We start from the raw sequence: 24,421 nt of genomic DNA, 5'->3' as shown, positions 1-24,421 counted from the left end.
GACTGAGCTAAGTTTAACTAAGCAAAATAACTGATCATGATAACTAACTGGATAACAATGCTCATGGTTTATCTGAAACTATTCTGAAAATACTGAAACTATGGAAATAACTAATTATTGGGTATTAATAACCCTAGTACTGAATATTAATAATAATAAAGGCATGTAAAAGCTTCGAAAAAACATAATGGGAAATTATTTTACAAAATCATTCTCTTTGGCATTTCATCAAACACATGGGGATTAAGACTTTGACATGGGGATGCTTTTAAATATGATGAGATAGCATGATTACATGACAAAAATCATACGAGGATTTATCCTGAATTGCACGAGCATGGCATGGGAACTTCAATATCCACAACATATTATAATCCATTCCACTTGAAAACAATTGTAATCTTAACTTGACATCAAAATAACAAGTAATTCATGAAGATAATTCATTTAAAACATGGGAAAACCTATAATTTAACATTTAAAAGGGGATTCTTAAACTCCATGGTGAAAGGAAATCATGGATGAACATCACACATACCTTAAAGCTTTAATATTGAAAGAGAATTGACTTTTCTTGAATGTTCTTGGATGGGAAAGCATAATTTCTTGGTATTCTTGAAGGGAAGATGCTTGAACATGATGAAATTGGGGAAAGGTTAGGGTTTAATTGAGAGAGAAATTGAGGAAGTTGGGCATATAATGCCTTGATTGAAGGTTGATCCCGTATTTTTACGGATTGGGGCAATGGAAAAAGTCAAGAATGTCCCCCTGGAATTTAAATTCATAACTGGAATGCCGTTTTGAGATTCACCGTGATGCGCCAAGGCTCCCATTGCTATACCATCGCGACGCACCATAATTGCGGCGAGGTCCTTGAATCGAAATCAAAACGTGCCTCAATCCTCGTTTGAAAAATCCAAAACTTCCCCAAGACATTCCCCTTACTCCCCTGAACATGAAATAACTTAAAAACTTACGTCTCGGGGTCAGGAAGGTTACTTTAAAAATCATTGAAGTTAAGAGGCCAAAAATAAGACTAAATCTCGAACACTTAATTAAATTTTCAGGTTCTAAGCCTCTTATGGATGCACCATGAGCTGAACTGAACTAGAAAAAATATGGGGCATTACAATATCTCCCGCTTAGGAACATTCGTCCTCGAATAAGACTGATTAAGCTGAGAATACAGAGGAACTGAGATTACATACTGAACATGCATAATTGAAAACATGATTACATGACGGAGTTGAAACATGATACATGACTGAACTAATTCGTAAATGCATGTAATATCATGAGTATGATTATATGGATGGAATTGAGAATAGAAAAGATATAATCTAAGGAAAATTGTTACCTTAAGCTAAGTTTGAGTTTGCGTAGAAGAGGTGAGGGTAATTGGTTCGCATATCTGCTTCTGTTTTCCAAGTGGCTCCCTCAATGGACTGATTTCGCCATAGAACTTTAACCAAGGGAACTTCTTTGTTCCTTAGTCTACGAATCTGACGATCAAGGATCTCGATTGAGATTTCTTCGTAAGAAAGGTTATTCTGAACATCTGTACTTTCTAAAGGAACAACTACAGCTGGATCACCAATACACTTCTTTAACAAGGATACATGAAACACTGGATGCACTGATGCTAAATCTACAGGCAACTCAAGCTCGTAAGCTACCTTTCCATAACAACTAAGTCTTGTAAGGGCCAACATATCGGGGATTAAGCTGCCCCTTATTGCCAAATCTCTTTACTCCTTTCATGGGAGAGATTTTCAAATAGACTAAATCTCCAACTGCAAACTCGAGATCTCTCCTACACACATCTGCATAAGATTTTTGATGGCTTTGGGTTGTCTTAAGTCTCTCCCTAATTAACTGAACTTTCTCCATCGCATCAAATACTGAATTTGGACCAATCAAAGCAGTCTCACCTATCTCAAACCAACCAATAGGATATCAACATCTTCTTTCATAGAAAGCCTCAAACAGAGCCATCTGAATACCAGAGTGATAATTATTATTATAGGCAAACTCGATCAAAGACAAGTGATCATCCCAACTACCCTTAAAGTCAATAACACATGCTCTCAATATGTCCTCTAGGGTTTGAATAGTCCTCTCTGCCTGACCATTTGTCTGAGAATGAAAAGCAGTACTGAGATGAACTTGGGTACCAAGACCCTTCTGAAAACTCTCCAAAAGTGAGAAGTAAACTGAGTAACTCTATCTAGAATTATAGACAATGGGACTCTATACAACTTAATCAAATTTCTAATATAGAGCTTGGCATAATCCTCTGCAGAATAAGAAGTATGAACTGACAAGAAATAAGCTGATATGGTCATTCTGTCTACAATAACCCATATCAAATCATGCTGATGACGCGTACAGGGTAACCCTATTACAAAATCCATGTTTACCTCTTCCCACTTCCAAGTACTAATGATGAACTCCTACTTTGTGCTACTAGGCCTCTGGTGCTCAACTTTAACCTGCTGACAGTTAGAGTACTTACCTACAAACTCGGCAACATCCATCTTCATACCATTCCACCAATAGATTTTCCGCAAATCACGGTATATCTTTGTGGCTCCTATATGAATAGAGTAACGCATACCATGCACTTCTGCAAGGATTCACTGCCTCAACCCATCAACACATGGCACACATACCTACCCTGATACCACAATACACCATCTCCCCTTTGGGAGAAAACCTCTACTTTCTGATCTCTAACTAACTCATTCAACTTAACCAAATTGGAATCCCTATCCTGCTTCTCCTTTACTTCAAAAACCAATAAAGATTTTAAGTTATTCTGAACTTATACACTACCCTCAGCTGAACTGACCAAACGAACGCCTAACCTAGCCAACTGATGAACCTCCTGAATAACTTCTTCTTATCATTCTCTACATGAGCAACACTACTCATAGACAACCTACTAAGGGTGTATGCCACTACATTGGCCTTGCCCAGATGACACAACACACTCATATCATAATCTTTTAACAACTCCAACCACCTTCGCTAACTAAGATTTAAATCTTTCTGCAAAAATACATACTGTAAAATTTTGTGATTCGTGAATACATCAACACGAACCCCATATAAATAGTGCCTCTAAATTTTTAAGGTAAGTATATCGGCGTTTACCTTTCTACACTCAATGTTGAAGTGACCAAACACCTTATTCATCCAGAACCCATAGGGTTTCCTATGTGTTCCATCTTTCCCATTGATGAAAGTATTCACATGTTCAATAACAATGGCTGGTAGGTTAACCTTCTTGAACTTAAACAATGTCTCCATCAGATACAGATCAAAATTTATCAAAGTACTTCCCATGTTAGACCTAGGAATTAGTGCCCATGTCACCAACTCAAGCAGTAATTGAAGTTCCCCCTTGAGAATCCCTTCCTTAAAATTTTGAATGTTAAAGGCATCAATAGAACCACATAGAAATAGAAACTCAATGGACCTCTTCTCTCTCCTAGTGGATCTAATTCCTTCAGTTGGAACACTAAGAATTTCAGAGAGTGTCACTTCGTCCAATTTTATAGTCACACCATTCACCTGAGAAGTTAGGTAAAGGCCATCATTAGAAATTTAGAAGTTATGATAAAACATTCGCACTTCTTTCTTATATACGAATGGCACACCAAATGCAATAAGTGTTTTCGATTTTGAAATTGCACTATGTCAAGTAACTCTCTTATTTCAAGTGTATCAGCTATAATAGAGTCAAATACTCTTTCACCCAGAACTTTCTGATCCGTAAGAATTTCGTGCCTTGCCTTTTTGGACAAGCTTGAGCCCGAACCTGTTTTTTTTTCAATAATTTGATCTGGTAATTTTCTGTTACCAGGAATAGTGGACACTGATTTCATAACTGACAACCCATTACCTCCCTTTAGAAATGCATCATTTTTCATCTTTCATTTCCTCCTGCATCAAAATTAAGTGACTCATCCTCATAGTCTCTTAGTCCATCAAGAATTATCTCAATCTCATGGTCCTCACTATCATTGCACATGCTCTCAATATATACCTATGTATATCCAATATTTGTATCTCTCTTAACACCTGACCCTACTCTAATGGTATTGTTCCTTTCTTGCATACCTCTTTTCCTAGTGAGGTTTCATGCAAATTCTGCTCTTTCCTGATAGATTATAAGTAGGTAAAGGTACCATATCAACATCATCAGTATCTACAAATGAGTCATTTTTTCTTCTAGTAGACAAGATTAGCAAGAGAGGTTCCCAACTGGAAGGTTTAGTGCTGGAGGACGCCTGGATTTTAGCTTCCATCTCTTTACTCATGGTACAATTTAAATGCTTCTTTTAGAGGATTAGTATCTGAGAGTAATAAGAGAAACAAGGTCCTTGAAAAATTTGGGAACTAATGGGATTTGATGTGAGAGAGTTTTATTTGTTTTTGTTTTCTTTTAAAGAAAGCTAGAGAGAAGATGATCTGATTTTGAATTTTATACATGATACAAGGGAATGGTTGAGATTTGAAGAATGCAAAGTTTCTGATATGACGTGTCCGGTCAGATGAATGCGTCTATCAAATTTAAAGTTCAAGAGATAATTTTTTATCAAATGAGAAAGTGATATGACACAGTTATTGAATATTTAAATAATGATCATTATTTTAGAAATAGTAAGTGATACTAACTTGATTTGGTACCTGGTCCCTAGGCGACGATAGAATCAATTGACTTAGCGTTGTCTCAAAACTCCTATCATATCTTTCCTTCCCTGCCATGGGTGTATATCTGCAGGTAGGGGTGTACATAGGTCGGGTTGGTTCGGTTTTTCATTAAAATATAACCAAACCAACAATGTCGGTTTTCTAAATCTATAAACCAAATCAAACCAATATACAATCGATTTTTATATTTCGATTTTAATCGGTTTTTTTTATTTTTTGGTTTTTTTTTCAGTTTTTTTACAATTATAATGTGATTGAAGAAAAAATTAAATGTTTTCACTAAAAAGATAAAAAAAAAATAATGGTCATAGAGTAGTTCCAATTAAAATTTCGTTGGCAAATTACTAAGATGTTTAAACTACTATCTCTCAAAGTAATAGTATGTGGATACTCAGTGGTTCAATTTGTAAGTCACTAGTCACAATAGCTTGTCTGAAAGTTTCCTTCACATAAAATGTGAGCATAATGAAGAATGAAAAATTGGAGACAACTTATTAAAAATTTAACTCCATAAAATAATTAACTATAACATAATTCCACAAGAAAAAAGAGAAAGAAGAGAAACAAACCTAAATCAAAACTTGACGAATGAGGAGAATGAGAAAAGTAAGATGAGGAAATAATGAGAATTCTCTGAAACTTGGAAAGTAAAATATAAAGTGAAGCAATTGAAGAGTTATAGGTTTTTATATTAATATTGAGTTTTGTATTAATCTGTTACTAATGGATAAATATTAGGGAAAAGAACAGCAATAGCACCTAAAACTAAAATAATATCATAAAAATAGCACTCAAAATTAAATACCCTATAAATAGCCACAAATTAATTTCACTAGCTAACCTTCACTGTCATACGCTTAAAGATAATCGAAAATGTCGTTAAAGTAACTTTCTCTTTCTTTCTTTCCTTTTCATTCACAATTTTCTTTCCATTCAAACTCCCAAACCTCCATTCTTTTATCTTTTTCAATACTTCAAGTTCCCCTTCTTTTTTTAAAAAAAAAGTGTATTAATGTGGTATAAAAGTGTATCAAACTGATATAAAAGAGTATCAATTGGGTATAGAGACTGTATGTGCATGCAAAGGTTCCCCTTCTCTCTTTTAAAAAATGTATATCAATCTGATATAAAAGAGTATCTATTGGCATATTCTTTTTTTTTTATCTTTACATGCATCAAAACATTTCCGACTCACCGTGATTGAGTCAGCCTCTAAGAAGAACATCTCCGACTCACTGTGATTGAATCAGCCTCTGAGAAAAACATGGACCAAGACATAACTTTTCTCTTACCTTGAGACCTTATTATTTTATTTTTTTCTTCTTCAAGTTTAAAGAACTATGACATTGATTCAAGTACAAACCTGTATGTAATGATTCTGTAAAATAATCATCATTAACAACAAATTTGAGGTCAAAATTAACCGCTTTACCTATTAATTTTAACTTTCCTTTATTTCCTATTTTTTGCTTCATGTCCATAGTTTTTAATGCTCCAATGCAAGAAACAACAAATCAATTTTTGATATTGATCATAAAATACAGTAGATTGATCGATGCATAATAGAGGAGAAAAAAAGAAGATTTGAGAAAGTATATTTATAAAAGAAAAGTGATTTAAGAGTAACAACTATAAAGAGCATTTAATTTCCTTAATTGTGTAAGGAGAGTGGTTTTGGGCCAAGTGACTAAAAAAAGAAAATAAATTTGACCGACTGGCTCTAATTGTCTATATTTTCATAGTGTGAGCCATTTTTTTTTAAAATGGACAGTTCATGTCCTTTTTCCTAAATATTATAACTAAAGGCCTAAGAATATATATCTATTTTCTGAATATAAAAAAGTTATAAAAGTAATTAGAAAGTAGATTATAAGTAATATTTTTTTACATATAAAAAATTAAAATTATATATGTATTATGTCGGTTCGGTTTAGGTTCGGTTTGATTTTATTTTTGCTAATACCAAACCAAACCAAGAATGATCGAATTTTTTTTTGAACACCAAACCAATCAAACCAAACCATAAGTCGATTTTTTTCCTCGGTTTGGTTTGATTCATCGGTTCGGTTTGACTTAACGGTTCGATTTGTACACCCCTATCTGCAAGTATATGAGACTGAATTAGACATATAACACATCATCTAACCCATTTCATAGTCACCAAGGAGAATTTTTAAGGCAGCCACCATTTATCCGAATAACCTATCCTCCATCTTCTCAGTCCTTTCTCAACCAGCTTCCTACAATATTCTTGAGAAACACATGTGTATACTGAAGAAACTTTGACTCCTTCTAGGACCTGATGCAAGAGGTACTTTTTCGATCTTCCGTTAACTGTTCTAGGCAACCATCTTTATTTTCTCCTGTATTGGCTGCTCCTCCTTGCATTGCTCTGCATCACAAATCAGTTATTAGTCTTGGAAACTCATTTCAGTCTGAGTTCCCAATAGGAGGATATAGGATGGATCAACTTCTTCTTGGTCCAGCTGGGTAATCTTCTTTTTCTCTTTTTGGTGTGATGAGTTTTCCCATCTCTCCCCGATTTGTTTCTTTGTAAGGACACATTTTTCTTGAGTGACCATTCTTGCCCTTTGTGTGCCTGTCATCATAGATAGAACCTTTCTTTGACAGTGAGTCTCTGAACCACTCCAGCTGGTTGGATCTTAACTGGTCAAGACTCTAGGTGCTTGTGGTGAAGAAGTCCAAGTGAGTACCTTTGCAAGCTCAGGTTTTACTCCAGCCAGTTCCCTTTCAAGAATAGAGTATCTCTCAAGAGAGGTAGCTATATTTACTTTCGCTTTAGTCAATTCTTTCTCCAACTGAAACTGTACACTACTTCCCTCTGATTTTGTTTTGGACACTGACTTGGTAATATCACTTACTTGTTTACTTAGGAGATCATTTTCACATGAGAGATTCTTGCACATTGCTTGATACTCGACAACCTGCACACTTAGTTCAACCAATTTTTCTTCACATGTGCTCAGATCATCATTCAGTTTTCTTTTTTCACTCGTGAGTTCTGTCAGTTGGACACTCAACTCAGTAACTTCTTCTTCACACTTTTCAAGGGTTTTCTTTAAGCTCCTTTTATCTTCAGCTGTATCATTTAATGAGCCAATCAGTATAGAGGCAAGAGATCTTAGGGAGTAATTCTTTAAATTCTCTTTGATTTCTAAGAGAGTCGAAGGTCTACTTTTATTTTCATCTATGTCTGCTATCAACGAGAGGAGTGCATCAAAGACTTGCATTATTTCATCTGTTGTCTTACAGGGAATGTCTTCCTTTTTCTCAGAATCACTTGAAATACTTGATGAATGATTCCACCAAGTTGTATATACCTGACTAGCAATTTTATCAGCCTCAGTTTTCCAGGTACTGTGTATAATGATTCTCTGTTTCTCCTTTTTGGACAAGTCTTCAAAATTTTCCAAGGCTTTGAGAACCCTTGTTGCAATCCGAGATGTTTCACTAACTTTGGAGATGTAAGTATCTTGTGAAGCCTCCATTTCTCAGGATCCCTCCAAGGTGTTAGCCTTATTATGGAAGACCACACTCTAATACCAAAGAAAAAGGTTTTGGGGTGATTTGCTCCTCAACTCAGGGAACTATTCCCAGAATCACACACGCAACAAGAACTAGGAGATAAATAAAGTAATAAGTACAAAGTGTTGGAAAGTAAAGATATATGATTTTTACGTGAAAACTCCTTGCTCAAGGGAAAAAAACCACTACCTACCTTCAGGATTTCAAGCAAACTCTTAAATACAGACTGCAAGGATTAAACTCGTATTCCTTCGTTTCCTAACAATAACTCTATTGCAAGGAAACCAAGCAGTTACTTTACTACTTCTTACCTCGGCTAACTCTAACTGACAACACCTCCGACTAACTCTAACTGGACTCCTCAAGCTAACTGTAGCTTGGACAATCACCTAAATCTAGATGATTACGAAGAGCTGATTACACTACAACACCTACTACGGTCATAAGTAAACATAGGCAAGCTTGTAAGAACAGATTACAAAGACTCAACTATAATAAGTACATAAAGATAAACTCCATGAACAACAAGTTTTCTGTTATAGTTCCAGCCTTTGATTTGCAATGCTGTAACACTTCAGAAAGATATTTAATTGTCAGTATATGAAAGTGTTGGTTTTCTTCTTGAGGAAGATGAGCATTATATATCTTGACACAAGAAAACCTAGAAGCAATCTTATTAGTTGAGGCAAAGAGGTGGCAACAACTTTTTACCTACTTTTGTACCGTGTGTCAGTTGCGGCAAGTTGACTGTGACTGTGACAGGTGAGCCAACCTGTTCCCTAATATGCAAAGGGCCTTTTTCTTCATAACAAGGGCTCCAGAGAACAGATACAAAACTATGAAATTGTCAATCATCAAAACTAAGGACTTAACAGATATTACTGCTAAAATATCAATATATTGGTTTAATGAAAATTAAACAAAATGATCTCAGTTTGCTTCTCGAATGAAGTTAAATTATATGAAATGACTTTTTGATTATCTAGGTTTTTTCATATTGAAAATATGTTCAATTCATATGGTACTCATCATCTTTCAATTAATATCATGGGATGCTTAGAACGAATGTATCAGTTCAATTTCCTTATAATAATGTACTTTACTAATTACATTCATCACTAAACTCATCAACTTGAGATGGTTGAACCCCAAAAACAAAAAAGCGTTCTCATTTCCAAATGTACTTACACAACTAAGCCGTCCAGAAAGAGCAACTATTCAACCACATATATAGTATTTAGTCATATTCCTTTCAAGTTTCAACTCTCTTTTTATAGAAATAATTATTTCACTTTTCTCGTTCTCTTTTTATTTCTTTTACAATCAAAAATAAAAGCATCAATACATAAAGAACCCTGTCAAGTCATTGTCTTTGTTTTCTTGATTTTAAGACGAAGACTAGATTTCTTTTCTTACATTCAGAATTAGGATTTAATTGGCAGCTATATTACACTTTTTTTGCTAATATTAGACGTGATATTTATTAGAAAATAAACCTTAGGTCAATCTAGTTCAATCCAAAATGCTATTTTGAGGTGAGATCAATTGTTCAAGATTATATAAGAAGACACGTGATGTACAATACTAATAAGTCAATGGGTTAATTTTTAAAATTTTAGAATACTTTTTTCTTCTAAAAGATATATACTATATTGATTATGAGAGAGATGAAAGGAAATTTTAAAGATGAGAAAAGATTAGTTCCATTTTGACTGACAAAACATGTGGTAGGAGGATACATAGTATCATAAAATAACTCAAATTAGGGGGGAAAAAAAAAGGGGGAAGTTATTGTGTTGCTTTTCATGATTGTGAATAGTGAATTGAATATGACTGCAACCAATTTTGATTGATCAAATAACAGTAACACTGTGCCCACGTGCAACAGTCCCCACATTCAATCAACTCCAACTTAGATCAGATCGACTGCCACACATGCGTGAGAATTTTGACAAAAAATGTCACGTATGTTTGGGTTTGGTGTGAGATAATTCCGAGTGTTACCCTTGAGTTTGTCAAAGTTGGAAACATGTTTTTCCTCTAAAAATGCATGTGTGACAAGATGATAAAAATGATTTCTTATATTTTAATTTGAGGTAAGTTCAGGTTTATTAAATAAACTCCCAAACAATTTTGGCCATCTAAATTTTTCGAAGATGAGCACTTTTGATCACCCTTTAAACATTTAATAAATATGATGGTTAGATTTGACGAATATTGTGAAAAAAACAAACGATCTTAAAAATGAAAAAGTTCGGTCAAATTCCATAACCCTCAATACCAAAAGTCACTTTGGAGTTGATTTGAAGCAACAAAGATGTATTAGTGGATTTCTGCACATCATGTTGTGGTGATCACCATAATTTGACCACAAATTCTAACATATCGCCAAAATTGATCCAAATGCTGACAAACCATCATAATTGTGGTTAACGTAAGTTTTGACTATTATCAAATACTAAGAAATTATGGCAATCTCCAATTGATTAAAAAATTTCATAAATAAATCATAAGTTATCATGACGATGTCTAGGAGCGTGCTTCCTCTTATGTGCAACCAATCTTTTCAAGACTAAATGAAATCGAACTCAAACGATGACGTTCAAAAACCTTATTTGCAGATCACCCAATCCTTGTTTTGAGCCACTTAAGGGCCCGTAACTGCAAGGACCCGCCATCTCCTGCCTTCAATCATGCACATATGACACTTCACATCATTTTGGAAAAATTGGAATCCCCCTTCCTTAAATATCTTGTCCTTTTTAGTTTTTCTTTCCTACTCATCCATTCTGTTTCTTTTTAATATAATAAATGTAAAAATTATATTTCATTGGAGTTTGGACGCAGGAGAATTATTTCAGTAGTTTCCTTTTTCAGATTTTGGAGTGAGGTGACTCCGAATTTTGGAATGAGAAGTACAGAAAAAGAAGCATTTTTTGGTTGATACTAATTATTATACCATGCTATCATTTAAACCATACGGAACAATAGTATTATCTCCTATATATTGAAAATGTAAAGGAATTATGACATTATCATTTAAAGGATTACTATATGTAGCTGTTGATAATAAGTGGACTTCGTACTTTGAAAAATAAGATAAGCAATCGACTACAACATGTTAACTGATACTCTACTCTTATCGAAACTCTTAACACTATTTATGTTTATTAACTAAATCCAAAGGAAGATGGTAAGTATAAATTATAGGAGGAAACGATTCTGTTTCTCAGGTGGGGTTTGAACCTGACAAAGGATGCGTGACAACTGTCGTGATCGAACTACATTAACACTATACACTACTGTACGTGGTATAGTACTCTCTCGAACCAATTTCTAAGACACTTTTGACTTGACATATATAAAATTTAAGAAAGAAAAAAAAATTAAAATTTATGGTCTAAAACAAATTTAAGGCATTTGTGTGATAATATGTGTGATAATATCTTCTTTGAGATGGATTTAAAAAAAAAAAGTGTTTCAGGTAAATTGAAATGGAGTGTTAATCTTTTTTTTGTGCGTCACATAAGCACGCTTAGATTGGGCAGCTTTCATCCATAATGGTTGGGGACAAGAATAGCGTATCAAAGATAAATCTTATCTGTTCAAACTTGACTTCCATTTTTGGAGCTCATAATTCAATGAATTTTCTTTTCTTTTGACTAGCTGATACTCCCTAATTAGTCCTTTTAATAAAGTTGATGAAACAATTATGATATCAGACGTATTCAAAATTAATGCAGTTGACTCCTTTAATTCTAAAAATTTAAAGAACATTTTTTTCTTATTGAATTTACTACTCATGATGCAACGTGTTAAAAGATGCTCAATTGAAGAGTGCTAGTACGTAGTTTTTGATAATGATTATGTAATCTCATAGTTCTGCATCCTCAATATGTCAACAAGCTGGCAAGTTGTATCAAAGGGAGACGTTTCACCGGTTTGAGGATTACAATTCAATTATTAAAGTTATGAGATTCATAGGATATGGAATTTTACACCTGTCAGTTTCTTCATCCACTTTGGAATAATGATTTGAGTTACTATGGCTTCTTCAGGTTATAGGCTTTCTAATTCTTTTAATGACGAGTGAATTTGTCAGGGCAGCTTTCGGGAATGTATTCTCAGAAGTCAGAGGTAACGAATCAACCATATCGTGATAAAAAAATTCACATGAAATTAACAAAGGCAGTCACCTTCCACATAAGTATGGTAAATTGGTAGTAATATTTATCCGCACACAGATGCTTATACAAATCACATTAACTTATCATGGTGAAGTGATTAAAGAATGTATAACTGTATATTAACTGATTTAAGGTTAAATGACAATTTATATGCAATACCTGTGTAGCTTTTCACAGATCCCCGCTTCGATGCGTAAAAGGATTGTCATACATGATGTGAATCAGAAAATAAATATTCATCAACTTGAGAAAATGCAAACTCCTGAATGTTACTTGATCATATATTTTGGAGCTTAACAAACATTTCAATAAAATTAAACCCTTTGATACATGAAGTTTGATATATAACCTCTATCTCAAAATTGAAGTTTCAGGTACCTATCGACTAGTGCTTATTCTGCTGTCTCTCTGATAATGTCACCTCTTCCATTCATTGGAGAGATGACGGCTAGAATAACCAATCCACCCAAAACAACAATCAAGACACCCAAGCAATTCACTAGTAATGCCTCGGTGGAATAGCGTGAGATTATGTGGCTTGTTTGAAGGAATGTAGCTTTCTCTAAGAATCCAGTAGCACAAGTAGCAATAGCAAGAGCATATATATATATGCCAAGAAAGACATGCCATGGTAGGAGAGTCGCTCTACTGTTCCTTGAACCACCTGGATACCAGAAAGTCGCAAAACCAACAGCCCACTGTCCAGAAGTTATTGAAACACTAATTCATGCACTATTACATATGGTAATAATAAGAATACTGCAAACGAACAGGAAAAGGGATACGGAGTAGCATAGGAACATTTAAGAGAAGTACCTGGACACCAAATAGAAAAAGACAAGCTAGGCCCAACCATGAGTGAAGACTGTAAAAGTTGTCGATTCCTTTGTCATTATGAAACTTCCAAGCAGCCCATAGACCAATTAGACTCAAAAAGAAAGCCATGAACTGCAGGAAAAGATGAACTGATTTCCGGAAGTTCTTTGTTCCGGAGACTGTCTTGTACACCAGCATAGCTGGAGCAATCCACACCAAGTTTGGAGATTAACATAATCCATGAGACATGACAAAAGAGATACATAAGCAATGCTGCATTATTTTCTGATTAGGATGCAAGAACTGAAAATGTCAACTTTATACTGAAGCATGACACCTCTCCCAAGAAACTAGAATCAAGTCAATAACAGTCATGCACAGAACAACTTAACAAGCACTTTTAAGAAAAACAATTAGATAAATTTCAGATAGGTTCTTTTCAGATAAAATGTGCAGCTAAACAGATTGAAATTTATATGAGAAATTATTGAGTCTAGAAAAATGAAGAAACTACACTCAACCATTATATTATATAAAGAAGTGGGAGAAGTTGTTAGACTTTACTAATTAAGCTCATATATTTTTTTACGATGACCATGGTATCCAGGCCAACTTGCATGTACCTCGACTAAATTCCACAGGAACCAACTACCTCCCACTAATACAGGTACTCATAACTCTTTCCTGCAAGATTACTTTATGATAATTTACAAGAAGACCTACAGATACTTCGTTTTATCAGAGTCATTCACCAAATGATGCCAGTTGTTGATAATCGGAGCTGATTGTCACGACCCAAAAACACAAGTCATGATGGCACCTATGTTCCCAACCGATAGGTAAGCAAAACCAATGATTTTACAATCCAATTAAATTAATCAAGCGAAAAGGTAATAGAACCAAATATTCCTTTTCTACCAATCGACGGGCCTTACGAAAATCACCTTCTTTGGAGCGTGACTAAAAGAACCCCTCCTCCCATCTACTCTGGAATCCCGGGCATGGCTAATCTAATTGTCTTGGCATGACAGTTCAAAATTGTGTGGCAAGGAGAAATCCATCCCAAGAATAGCATCAAAGTCTACTATATCTAAGACCTTCAAATCTACTTGAGTATTATATCCCACCAAAGTAATTATACAACACCGATATACCCAATCTAACACTACGGAATCCCCACCATGAGTAGAAACATATAAATGCAAATCAAGCCACTCACATCACATGTCCAGACCCGAAGCAACGTATGTAGATAGTAAGAGTAGGTAGAGCCTGGATCAAATAATGTAGCTGACCGATGGCAAACAAGAATGATATTTCAAAGCTTGAGAACCCTGACGCAAACCACCATGTCTAAACCTGGGACAATCTCTCACAAAATATCTCAAGTCAACACACTCAAAACAACACCTACGAAGCATAGACTGATGAGAGGAACCTGAATAATCGGAATACCCTCCACGGCTTAAAAGTCTGAAAGATGAGCCACTCCGGTGCTTCATGATACTTTAGTTCGTACGATGGAATTTCTTGAGGGGATGGCTCAGGCAAGCATGTTGCCTGTCGCCTCAGATGGTTCACAAACTCGTGTTAGGATTCAGACTCCAGACCAGATGGTTGCTCCAGGGTTTCAAACTCCAAGAACTCAGCCACCTGTTGCCATAGCTACCCGTTTAGACAGTGGGGTATTTCCAGGTGCTGTACAACATTTGGCCAAAGGGAGGTTTAGGATGATGAATCCTCCGACCTTAACTGCTGATTTGAGTCAGGATGCATGAGTTTATAGTTAGCTATCATGAGAGGTTGCACAATGTGGGATTAGTGGAAACCCACGGAGTTGACTACACAACATTTCAAATGATTGGTCCTGCCAAACAGTGGTGGAGGGATTATATTGATAGTGGGAGAGAGAGATGAGTTTGAGGGGTTACAGCAAGAGGGTATGTTAGTAAAATGAGTATGAGACCAAATTTCATGCCTTGGCTAGGCACGCATTGATGATACTTCCCATCGAGGCTGAGAGTGAGGAAGTTTGACAAGGGGTTGATTATTCCAATTCATATGGGAGCTTCTCTGGTTGCCACTTCTGGGGTTCCATTTCAGGTGGTGGTATATGCTGCCAAGAAGCTAGAGATGCTTTAGCATGAGTGATTTGAGTGGGAATGAGAGTTCGTCATTCAGGTGATTATGGTATTGCTTCGCCTAAGAGTCGAGGCTACTCAAGGAGGGGTTATCGCCCTCAGTCTAGCAGACCTATTCATGCTGCTATGCCAACGTCTGAGGTTGATTATGGGGGATGTAGTACTTACAATTCAATATAAACTTCATGTGGCTCATTTTCCAAACCTTTAGGCCATGGAGGGCATTCCGATCATTTAGGTTCCTCTCATCAGTATATGCACCGCAAGGGTTGTTTTGAGTGTGGTGACATGGGACATTTTGTGAGAGATTGTTCCAGGCTCAAACATGGTGGTTCGCATCAGGGTTCTCAGGCTTTGACTTCTAGGGTTGCACAGCCTCCGACTTGGTAACATTCTGGTTTGTCATCGGTCAGCTACAATATTATTTGATCCAGGCTCTAACTAGTCTTACGTGTCTACATACTTTGCTTCGAGTCTGGATATGTTATGCGAGTCTCTTTGCATTGTACATGTTTCTACTCGTGTTGGGGATTTCATAGCGGAAATCGAGTATATCGATTGTGTATATTTACTTTGATGGGATATGATATACAGGCGGATATGATGGACTTAAATATAGTAGAATTTGATGGTATTCTTGGGATGGATTGGTTATCTCCTTATCATGTGATTTTGAACTATCATGCCAAGACAATTACATTAGCCATGTCGGGGATTCCCATAGTAGAGAGGAGAAGTTCTCTTAGTCAAGGAAAGTGACATCTTTTCTTAAGACTCGTCGATTGATAGAGAAGGAATATTTGGCTGTCTCTTAATATTTGGTTGTCTCTTACCTTTGTGCTTGATTAATTAAATTAGATTGGTAAAATCATTGGGTTGGCTTACCTAGCGGTTGGGAACATAGGCGTCATCAGCGACTTGTGTTTTTGGGTCGTGACAAAGTGATCAGAGGTGCGGAAAGAGGCAACATATATCCTCCTAAATAATAGACTGATTGCAAAGCTACTAATAGAAGCAACAGTCAAGCATTCGGCACTGATTCTTAATAGGAATCATCAACCAGAGCATTATTGTGGTCCGAGCGTGAACCTTAACTAGTTGGGACAAAAGAAACAAAAGATCTGAGGCCTGCATTAATGCCCAGTATGAATTAACCTGAAAATTCTGTTGCAATTTCACTCATCAAAAGGTGTCCTGTTGAAATTTTGACTTGCCCAACAACAATTAGATTAAAAGTAAACTTCATGGTATCTAATGATATCTAATGCTATGATAAAGAAAGTATATTGGGAAATTACCTAAACAAATAGATAAAGGAAAGTGAAAAGTGTCCCTCTACACTCCAGTAAGTTTGGAGCCAATCTTAGAGAGCGCTTTACCCCCCAATGTGGGACTTCCCAACATGAATACGGATTTAGTCGGGCTCCAATGCGGGTACCGGACACCGGGTGGGAGACCCCCAAAAAAAAAGTTTGGAGAAAATTTTGAGTGAGATTATGTTTTAATGTTAAAGTTTATAAATGAATAATTTAGTCAGTAAGGAGAAAATTGAAAACCATTTACATTCATCTAGCAGTACATGGATGGACAACAATACATCAGAATTCTAGCAATGACTAATGATAAAGTAGCCCTTTGAAATCAGTCATCATACGTAAAATTTTTGGCGATACAGCAAAAAAGTGGCATGGTAGAGAGACATGTAGTCTCTATTTATATCCTCTCCTTATATATAGCATCTTACTTTTAAGAACACTCAACAACAATGATTAAAATAAGTTTGACTGATAGTCTTAAATCTTTTTGTAGTGAGGTAGTTCGACCAATAGTCTTAATATTTACCTTCACCATTTATAAGGACGAGGCTGGTTACCATTAAAACAGGATGAACCTGCACAAGACAATATGAAAAGCACAAATAAGAAAGAGGTTTGCTTCAGTCTCCGAAAGGCTCTCAAACATGAATGACATTACAAGAAAGGAAAAGTAAGAAATAGATATCGACATATATTAGTACCAGATGTGTTATTCGTGGTAAAAAATGCAAAAATTAGAAGTGAGAAGATTGATTTATCTTCTTAGGCATATCCTAAAAGAAATGAGTCATGCTAAGTACATTGACGCAGATAAAGTTCACCAACAAGGAGAAGCAGCAATAGGTATAACTGTACAAGAGCTAGCACTAAAGCATCATATTGCAACATTGATCCCAATACTGCAATCTAGGTAAGGCACAATACATAAATATGCCCTTTAACTTGACACCAAATCACATCTATGACCTCCAACTTTGGGTGTGCACAAGTAGGCACTTAAATTTGTATAAAGTTGAATAAATAGACACATATGTCCTATGTGGCATCCTACGTGGACAATTCTTGTTCTACTTGGCGTCCTATGTGTATGATGCCACATAGGACGTGTTTGTTTACTTGTTCAACTTTATACAAGTTTAAGTGTCTACTTGTGCACACCCAAAGTTGGAGGTCATAGATGTAATTTGGTGATAAGTTAAATGGCATGTTTATTTATTATGCCTATAGGTAAGATGAGAGAACCTCTCATGAGATAGCAGTTTCCTTAACCAAGAACCAAATATATAAAGCAACCTTGATCCTAATAATGAAATTCAGATGACTGCCATCACAATAATAACTTTCTAGCAATAACCCAATAAAATTAGATGCAGACTTACGGCTCATTTGTTTGCACTTAATGGAGGTCTGAATCTGAATGGTTCAGACTTCAAGCCATTAAGTGCATTTGTTTTTTTACTAAGATTTTAACTCTTAATAAATAGGTCTGAATAGGTCTTAATCATTCAGACATAGAATCAAGTCTTAATAGGTCTGAAGAGGTATTATGGTATTGGATAATATTCACCATCACTGTATTCATAATCATCAATCACCACCTCTGCTACCGCCATCATTGTCAACCACCACCCATTACCACCAACCATCTCCACCACCACAACCACCATCAACAACAAATGTTGCTACCAACCACTATTGACAACCACTACCACACCTACAATCTCTATTATTCTAATTACATTTAACGCCACCATCGCCGTCAACAACACCACCATCATCAACCACTACATCCCTACTATTGACCAACTCATTTATCACAACTAGCATCACCGCTAACTACCACTATCAAACAAACATAAATATATCACTAACAAACATAAATATATTTTTTTTCAATCAAATAATAATTTTGTTGTACTAAATTACATGTTTTTTAAATATATAATTAGTTTTTTATTTGAATTGTATTTTTTATTTTATTATATATACAAATAATTTTTTTGGTACATTCAGATGTTGAAAAACAAACAGTCTTAATCATTCAGTTTTCAGATCTAGAGACAGCATATTAATCATTCAGACGTGCATTCAGATTCAGATGTCTGAATCTTAAAAAAAACAAATGCAGCCTTAGTAGATATATACACTTTTCTATATATTTCAACTATATCTAGAGAGTTTTGGCTGAAACAGCAAGTGAAGCCGCACCCACTGCACTTGGCGAAAAACTCGCCTTTGAAGTGCATGGCTTGAGTCTTTTAAATTTAAACTCTGCTCCTTCAATTCAATTTTACTTGTCCACTTTGGACTTTGCACACCCCATAAGAAATAATAATTAATATGAGTATTTTACTCAGTGTTTTCAAAAGCGAAAAGCGTAAAAAAAACTCTAAAGTTCGTTGGGGGATTTTAACCCAAAGTGCAAGTAGAGTGCGGGCTTCAATAAAAAAAAGGCGCAAAGGGAAAAAAAATTATAAATATACAGGTTTAGTCCGATGCTAATAATCTCATTGGCAAGGAAAAGTATGTTTTAGAACCTTGATGACGACACTAAAGCGCACAGTAAGCGAGGCAAAGCATTCAACACATTTTCAGTCTCGCTTCAGGACTTAAACATGCTTTTAATAACACTGATTTTATCTCAATACTATATTAATTGATTTATAGCCTTAGGCCTTGAGAAATGATTCGGAGAATAAGTAATTAATGCTGAGGATACAAAAAAAAAAAGGACAGTCTGGTGCACTAAAGTTTCCGCTATGCTTGAGGTCTGAAAAGGATCGAACCACAAGGTTCAATTGGACACAACCCTACCTTGCATTTCTGCTAAGAAGTTGTTTCCATGGCTTGAACCCGTGACCTCTTGGTCACATGATAGTAACTTTACCAGTTACTCTAAGGTTCTCCTTCGTTAAGGATAAAACAAGAAAAAAAATTGTTTTTCTTGATATGCTAACAACTTGTTTGGATGGTTGCTACCTGTTGCATTGTATTGTATTGTTAGTTTAAATACAATGTTTGTTTTGATTGTTACTTAAATTTTATTATATTGTATCATTAAATTCATCATTAGGTAACGACAAAAGGTCTCATTTGGTGTTATCGCATTGCTACCTTTTATTTTTTCTCCTCATTTGTCTCACTTATTGATAAGAATCGGGTTACGTTAATGAACAATAAAATAATGTGGAAGCGAAAATACTAAGATTAATGGTAAGAAATTAAAGATAAGCAAAATTGGAGAATAAAATCCCCAATTTCGAGGTTAAGTTCTAAGAACCCTAATTGATCTTAGTATTCAAAATTAGCGGATTAAGACTAATTATGATACTAATAGAGTCAATTCAAGAACTTAGATCAAAAGTGATCTAGACCCCTATTTCAAAGAAACTAAAGACAACAATTAGTATAAGACTAATCACCTTCTTTAATTAACTTTAATAGAAATCAAAGATATCAAATTAAGAATTAATCTTACCTCCTAAAGAATCGTTCTTATAGGGTTGCAAGATAAATTCTATGCAGACACACACAAAGGTGTAAATAAGAGAAACTCTCAATTAATAATAATGTTGTCTCATTGAAAATAACAAATTCATCCCTATATATAGAGAAAAAAATCTATCCCAAATAGCATGGGATTGGGATCTACCTTTATCAAATCTAAAAAGAACTAGGAAAAAGCTATCCCAAATAGCAAGGGACTCGAATTCTACTTTTATGAAAATAAATAAATCTAGTAAACTTTAAACTTGGAACTTTTAAACTAGGAAACTTTAAACTAGGAAAACAAAAATTTCTGATTTTAATTAAAACCCTATGGGCCTAATCTTCTGCATTTAAACTTGAAATTGAATCATGAAATATGTGTATCACTTAGCCCATGCTTCTACATAATTCTTGGACTCATTCTTGGGCTCTTCTTCCATCATAAGCATCTTCTTGATTCACATTGAAGCCCATCAATCTTAATGCAAGTGGGCCAGCCTGGATGCTATCACTTATAGTCTAATAATCTTATTTTATCATTTACCTACCTTTTTATATTAGCTCTACTCCGTACCCTTCTTTTATTGCAGGTTTATCCTTCAAATTGTTGATATATGACATTGTGTAAAAACAAAAACACAATATAATTTATCCAAATGTTGTATTCACAAAATCAATACAATATGATACATTATGAAACAACCATCCAAACAGAGTATAAAATGAAAAGTAAGTTTGGTGTATTATTGGTGTACTGGACAAGTAAAAGTGAACGGAGGTTTGTATCATTAACCATGCTAATCACTATGTTAAGTTGTAACAGGAAAAAGGAAACAAGAGAATTGAAAGAAACTTACGTTAAAGATTTGAGCTTTGTTGTCAGAGATGAGTGCTAAACCTCCTCTGTAACGCACATTCCACGTCAACACCAACGCTGCCACTGCAATTCCAATGACTCTAACCAATAGGAAAATCGGAAACTTTACCACCGGCACCGCCATTGATAAATCCCAAACAATTAGTAGCTGTTCAGTAATGTGATGATTGTGGGATTGGCAGAGGTAGGGCTTTTAGATTTGGTCAGTTTTAGATCTCTTAGTACCAAACTCTTTTGACTTTCACACGTCAACTTCACACTTTTGATTCTTTGATTGGTTAGGTGGAATAAGTATATTAATTCAAGATATTATAGGAGACTTTTTTATTTTGTGTTTTGATAATGGATATTAGTTTGTTTCAAAATTATTTTACTTTGATATTTTAGTACTACACTCTAGATTATTTGATTGGTTGATGAGATTGAGTATAACAATTTGAGATATTTTATGAATTTTTTAATTTCGTGTTTAATAATGAATATTATTTTATTTCTCAATAAGTAAAAAAGGATGTGTGCTAAGCAATCGTTATGTGCGGTGTTCGAGGAAGGGCCCATCACAAGAGTATATTGTACGCAGTCTTATCTTGCATTTCTGTCAGAGGTTGTTTCCAAGGTTTGAACCCGTAACCTGATCACATGGCAGCAACTTTATCGGTTACTACCAATTGTTTCTGAATTAGTAGTTTCCAAAATACCAACAAATAAATAATTCAAAAATAAAGATAGTTTTTCAAAAAAAAAAAAACATATTTAAACATTTTATAAACTATATAGTATAAAATCTGATTCCTTTCCCAACTCACATACGTTTTTAGGTCTAACAATTAGATTTAAAAATCATTCAAATTAAGAATAAAAGATAGTTGTTTTTCCTTCCCTGTTTAATTGAAGGCATTAAATCTCCACTGCGTATACACGTGTATATATCTTCTATAGAAGTGTATATTTAACGTATAAATATGTATATATTTTATAAATTAGTATATAAGTATATCTATATATATTGTAATGTATATTTATTGTAGTATATTTTATAAGTAGTAGTATATATACATTGAATGGTGAGTATACACGTGTATATATCTTCTATAGAAGTGTATATTTAACGTATACATGTGTATATGTTTTATAAATTAGTATATAGGTATATCTATATATATTGTAGTATATTTTATAAGTAGTAGTATATATACATTGAATAGTGCGTATACACATGTATATATCTTCCATAGAAGTGTATATTTAACGTATACATGTGTATATGTTTTATAAATTAGTATATAGGTATATCTATATATATTGTAGTATATTTTATAAGTAGTAGTATATATACATTGAATAGTGAGTATACACATGTATATATCTTCCATAGAAGTGTATATTTAACGTATACATGTGTATATGTTTTATAAATTAGTATATAACTATATATATATATATATATATACATATATATATATTGTAATGTATATATATTGTAGTATATTTTATAAGTAGTAGTATATATACATTGTATGGTGCATATACACGTGTATATATCTCGTATATTTAACGTATACATGTGTATATGTTTTATGAATTAGTATATAAGTATATTTATATATATTGTAATGTATATATATTGTAGTATATTTTATAAGTAGTAGTATATATACATTGAATGGTGCGTATATATGAGTAATTGACTAATTGTGTATATGTGTATATATATTTTAAATTCTAATGTAGTATATAATATATATATAGTGTATATATATTATTTAACGTATTTATAATGTATATAGGTGGGTATATGTAATGTATATTGAAAGAAAGTTTTTTTTTTTATATTTTCGACCGGGTTTGACCGATTTTTTAACTAGGTTTGACCGAATTTTGGTGGGTTTGACCGGGTTGGGTTAAATGGGCCGGGTTAAGGTGGGTTTTAATTTTTTTACTGTTTGGCTCGGCCCAGTCCGTCTAGCGCCAAAACCGGCCCTTAACCGGCCCTCAACCCGGTTAAAATAGAAGGGACGATTTCGGGTTGGCCCGAACCGGCCCGTTTGGCACCCATAATTTGACTTAACAACCCTCTTTATAATTTTAAGAGGGACATTGATGCCCACATATGGTATTCCCCCAACATATTTTACCTCGTGGTTAATTATATATTATATTTTTTAAGAGGATAAAACAATGCAAGGGAACATACACAAAGAACATCAATTCTAAGAAAGTTTTAAGTACAATAAGCCCATAGAACATGTTTGGTCGTAATAACATAAATAATTAACTTCTTATAAACTGTTCGAGGCTCCGATTATAACAAAATTAGATTGGCCAAGCATTTAACAGAGTAGCCTGCGGATTAGTGTTCGGTGACTGATTTTAATTTTTATACATCGACTCACCTATGCACAGATAATTATCTCATCAACTAACTAGACTGTTCTTCAAATTGAGTTTTTGATTTTTGCAGTAACATTTTATATTATCCAGTATAGGGCTATGCAAATTTCGGTTCAAACCGTTAACCCGAACTGATAATTTATTTATCAGATTAACGGTTTGGTTTTTTAACTTATTGGTTCAGGTGACGGTTTCAAATTTTTCAATAACAGGTTATCCGTTCGGGTGACGATCTTCTTAAAATTTATATCGGGCCACTCGATAGTCAAATAGACAACCCATATATAATTTCCATTATCCCTCGCCTAGTCCAATAATCCCATTTCCCAAGCCCACCGTCATTAGTCATTACTTACCCTAGACTTAGGTTTATTCTCATTTCACAATTCACATTTCATTTCTGATTTCACTGCACCTCTCACTCTCTCACTCACTCTGTCTCTCAAACCGAAAATATCAATAGACCCAAAAGTCGATATTCAAGATTTCAAGGCTTCAAGCTCAACATTTGATGAAAACTCAAGAGATTAGAGACAACCAAAGACGATTTGCTGCTTAGCTTTTGTTGTTGCGCTCACAAGTAATAATTTTTGCTCTTCTTATTGCTCAATCTTACTTTAAAGACTTATCATCTAAATTCTTCTGCTTCATCTTCAATTCTGTCAAATCTCTAACCCATAATATATGCCTATACAAAGTTTGGCTTGATCCACACAAAGGTGGCCTATATATTTGGACCTAAATCTAAACGAATAATAATTTATTGTTTAATTCATATCTAAGAAAAGCAGACTCTGCCTCTGGATTCTATATGTTTTTAAGATTAAGTCAAAACAAATATTGGTAAGTTAACAATTATGGGTTACAACCTTATAGTTAAAAAATGTGACTACTGACTCATATTATTTTTAACTTATTCATTGAATATATTTGAACAAC

The 24,421-nt window shown here is 34.4% G+C and overlaps 1 protein-coding gene across 1 annotated transcript; it reads right to left on the bottom strand.

The window, feature by feature from the left end:
* Nucleotides 1-12,603: 12,603 nt before the first annotated feature.
* Nucleotides 12,604-21,494, bottom strand: LOC124890389 (transmembrane ascorbate ferrireductase 2-like). The gene is made up of 4 exons (XM_047402223.1): nucleotides 21,072-21,494; nucleotides 17,252-17,300; nucleotides 13,269-13,468; nucleotides 12,604-13,150 (listed from the first exon to the last, which is right to left on the bottom strand). The coding sequence occupies exons 1-4, from the start codon at nucleotides 21,213-21,215 to the stop codon at nucleotides 12,845-12,847; spliced, it is 699 nt and encodes a 232-aa protein (XP_047258179.1). The 5' UTR covers nucleotides 21,216-21,494; the 3' UTR covers nucleotides 12,604-12,844.
* Between the last annotated feature and the right edge of the window lie 2,927 nt (nucleotides 21,495-24,421).

The sequence above is a fragment of the Capsicum annuum genome, unplaced genomic scaffold (genome assembly GCF_002878395.1).
Source record: "Capsicum annuum cultivar UCD-10X-F1 unplaced genomic scaffold, UCD10Xv1.1 ctg1707, whole genome shotgun sequence".
NCBI classification, from domain to species: Eukaryota; Viridiplantae; Streptophyta; class Magnoliopsida; order Solanales; family Solanaceae; genus Capsicum; species Capsicum annuum.
The sequence above is the reverse complement of the archived record's forward strand: the minus strand, read 5'-3'. Positions and strand labels throughout refer to the sequence as shown.

What these genes read in the sequence shown, in the direction of transcription:
- LOC124890389 (XM_047402223.1), bottom strand. Translation starts at nt 21,215, where the DNA reads ATGGCGGTGCCGGTGGTAAAGTTTCCGATTTTCCTATTGGTTAGAGTC. An exon ending in ACAAAGCTCAAATCTTTAAC is followed by an intron (nt 17,301 to 21,071) that starts GTAAGTTTCTTT and finishes TGTCTTGTGCAG; the next exon opens with GTTCATCCTGTTTTAATGGT. An exon ending in CGTCCTTATAAATGGTGAAG is followed by an intron (nt 13,469 to 17,251) that starts GTAAATATTAAG and finishes GGATTGCTCCAG; the next exon opens with CTATGCTGGTGTACAAGACA.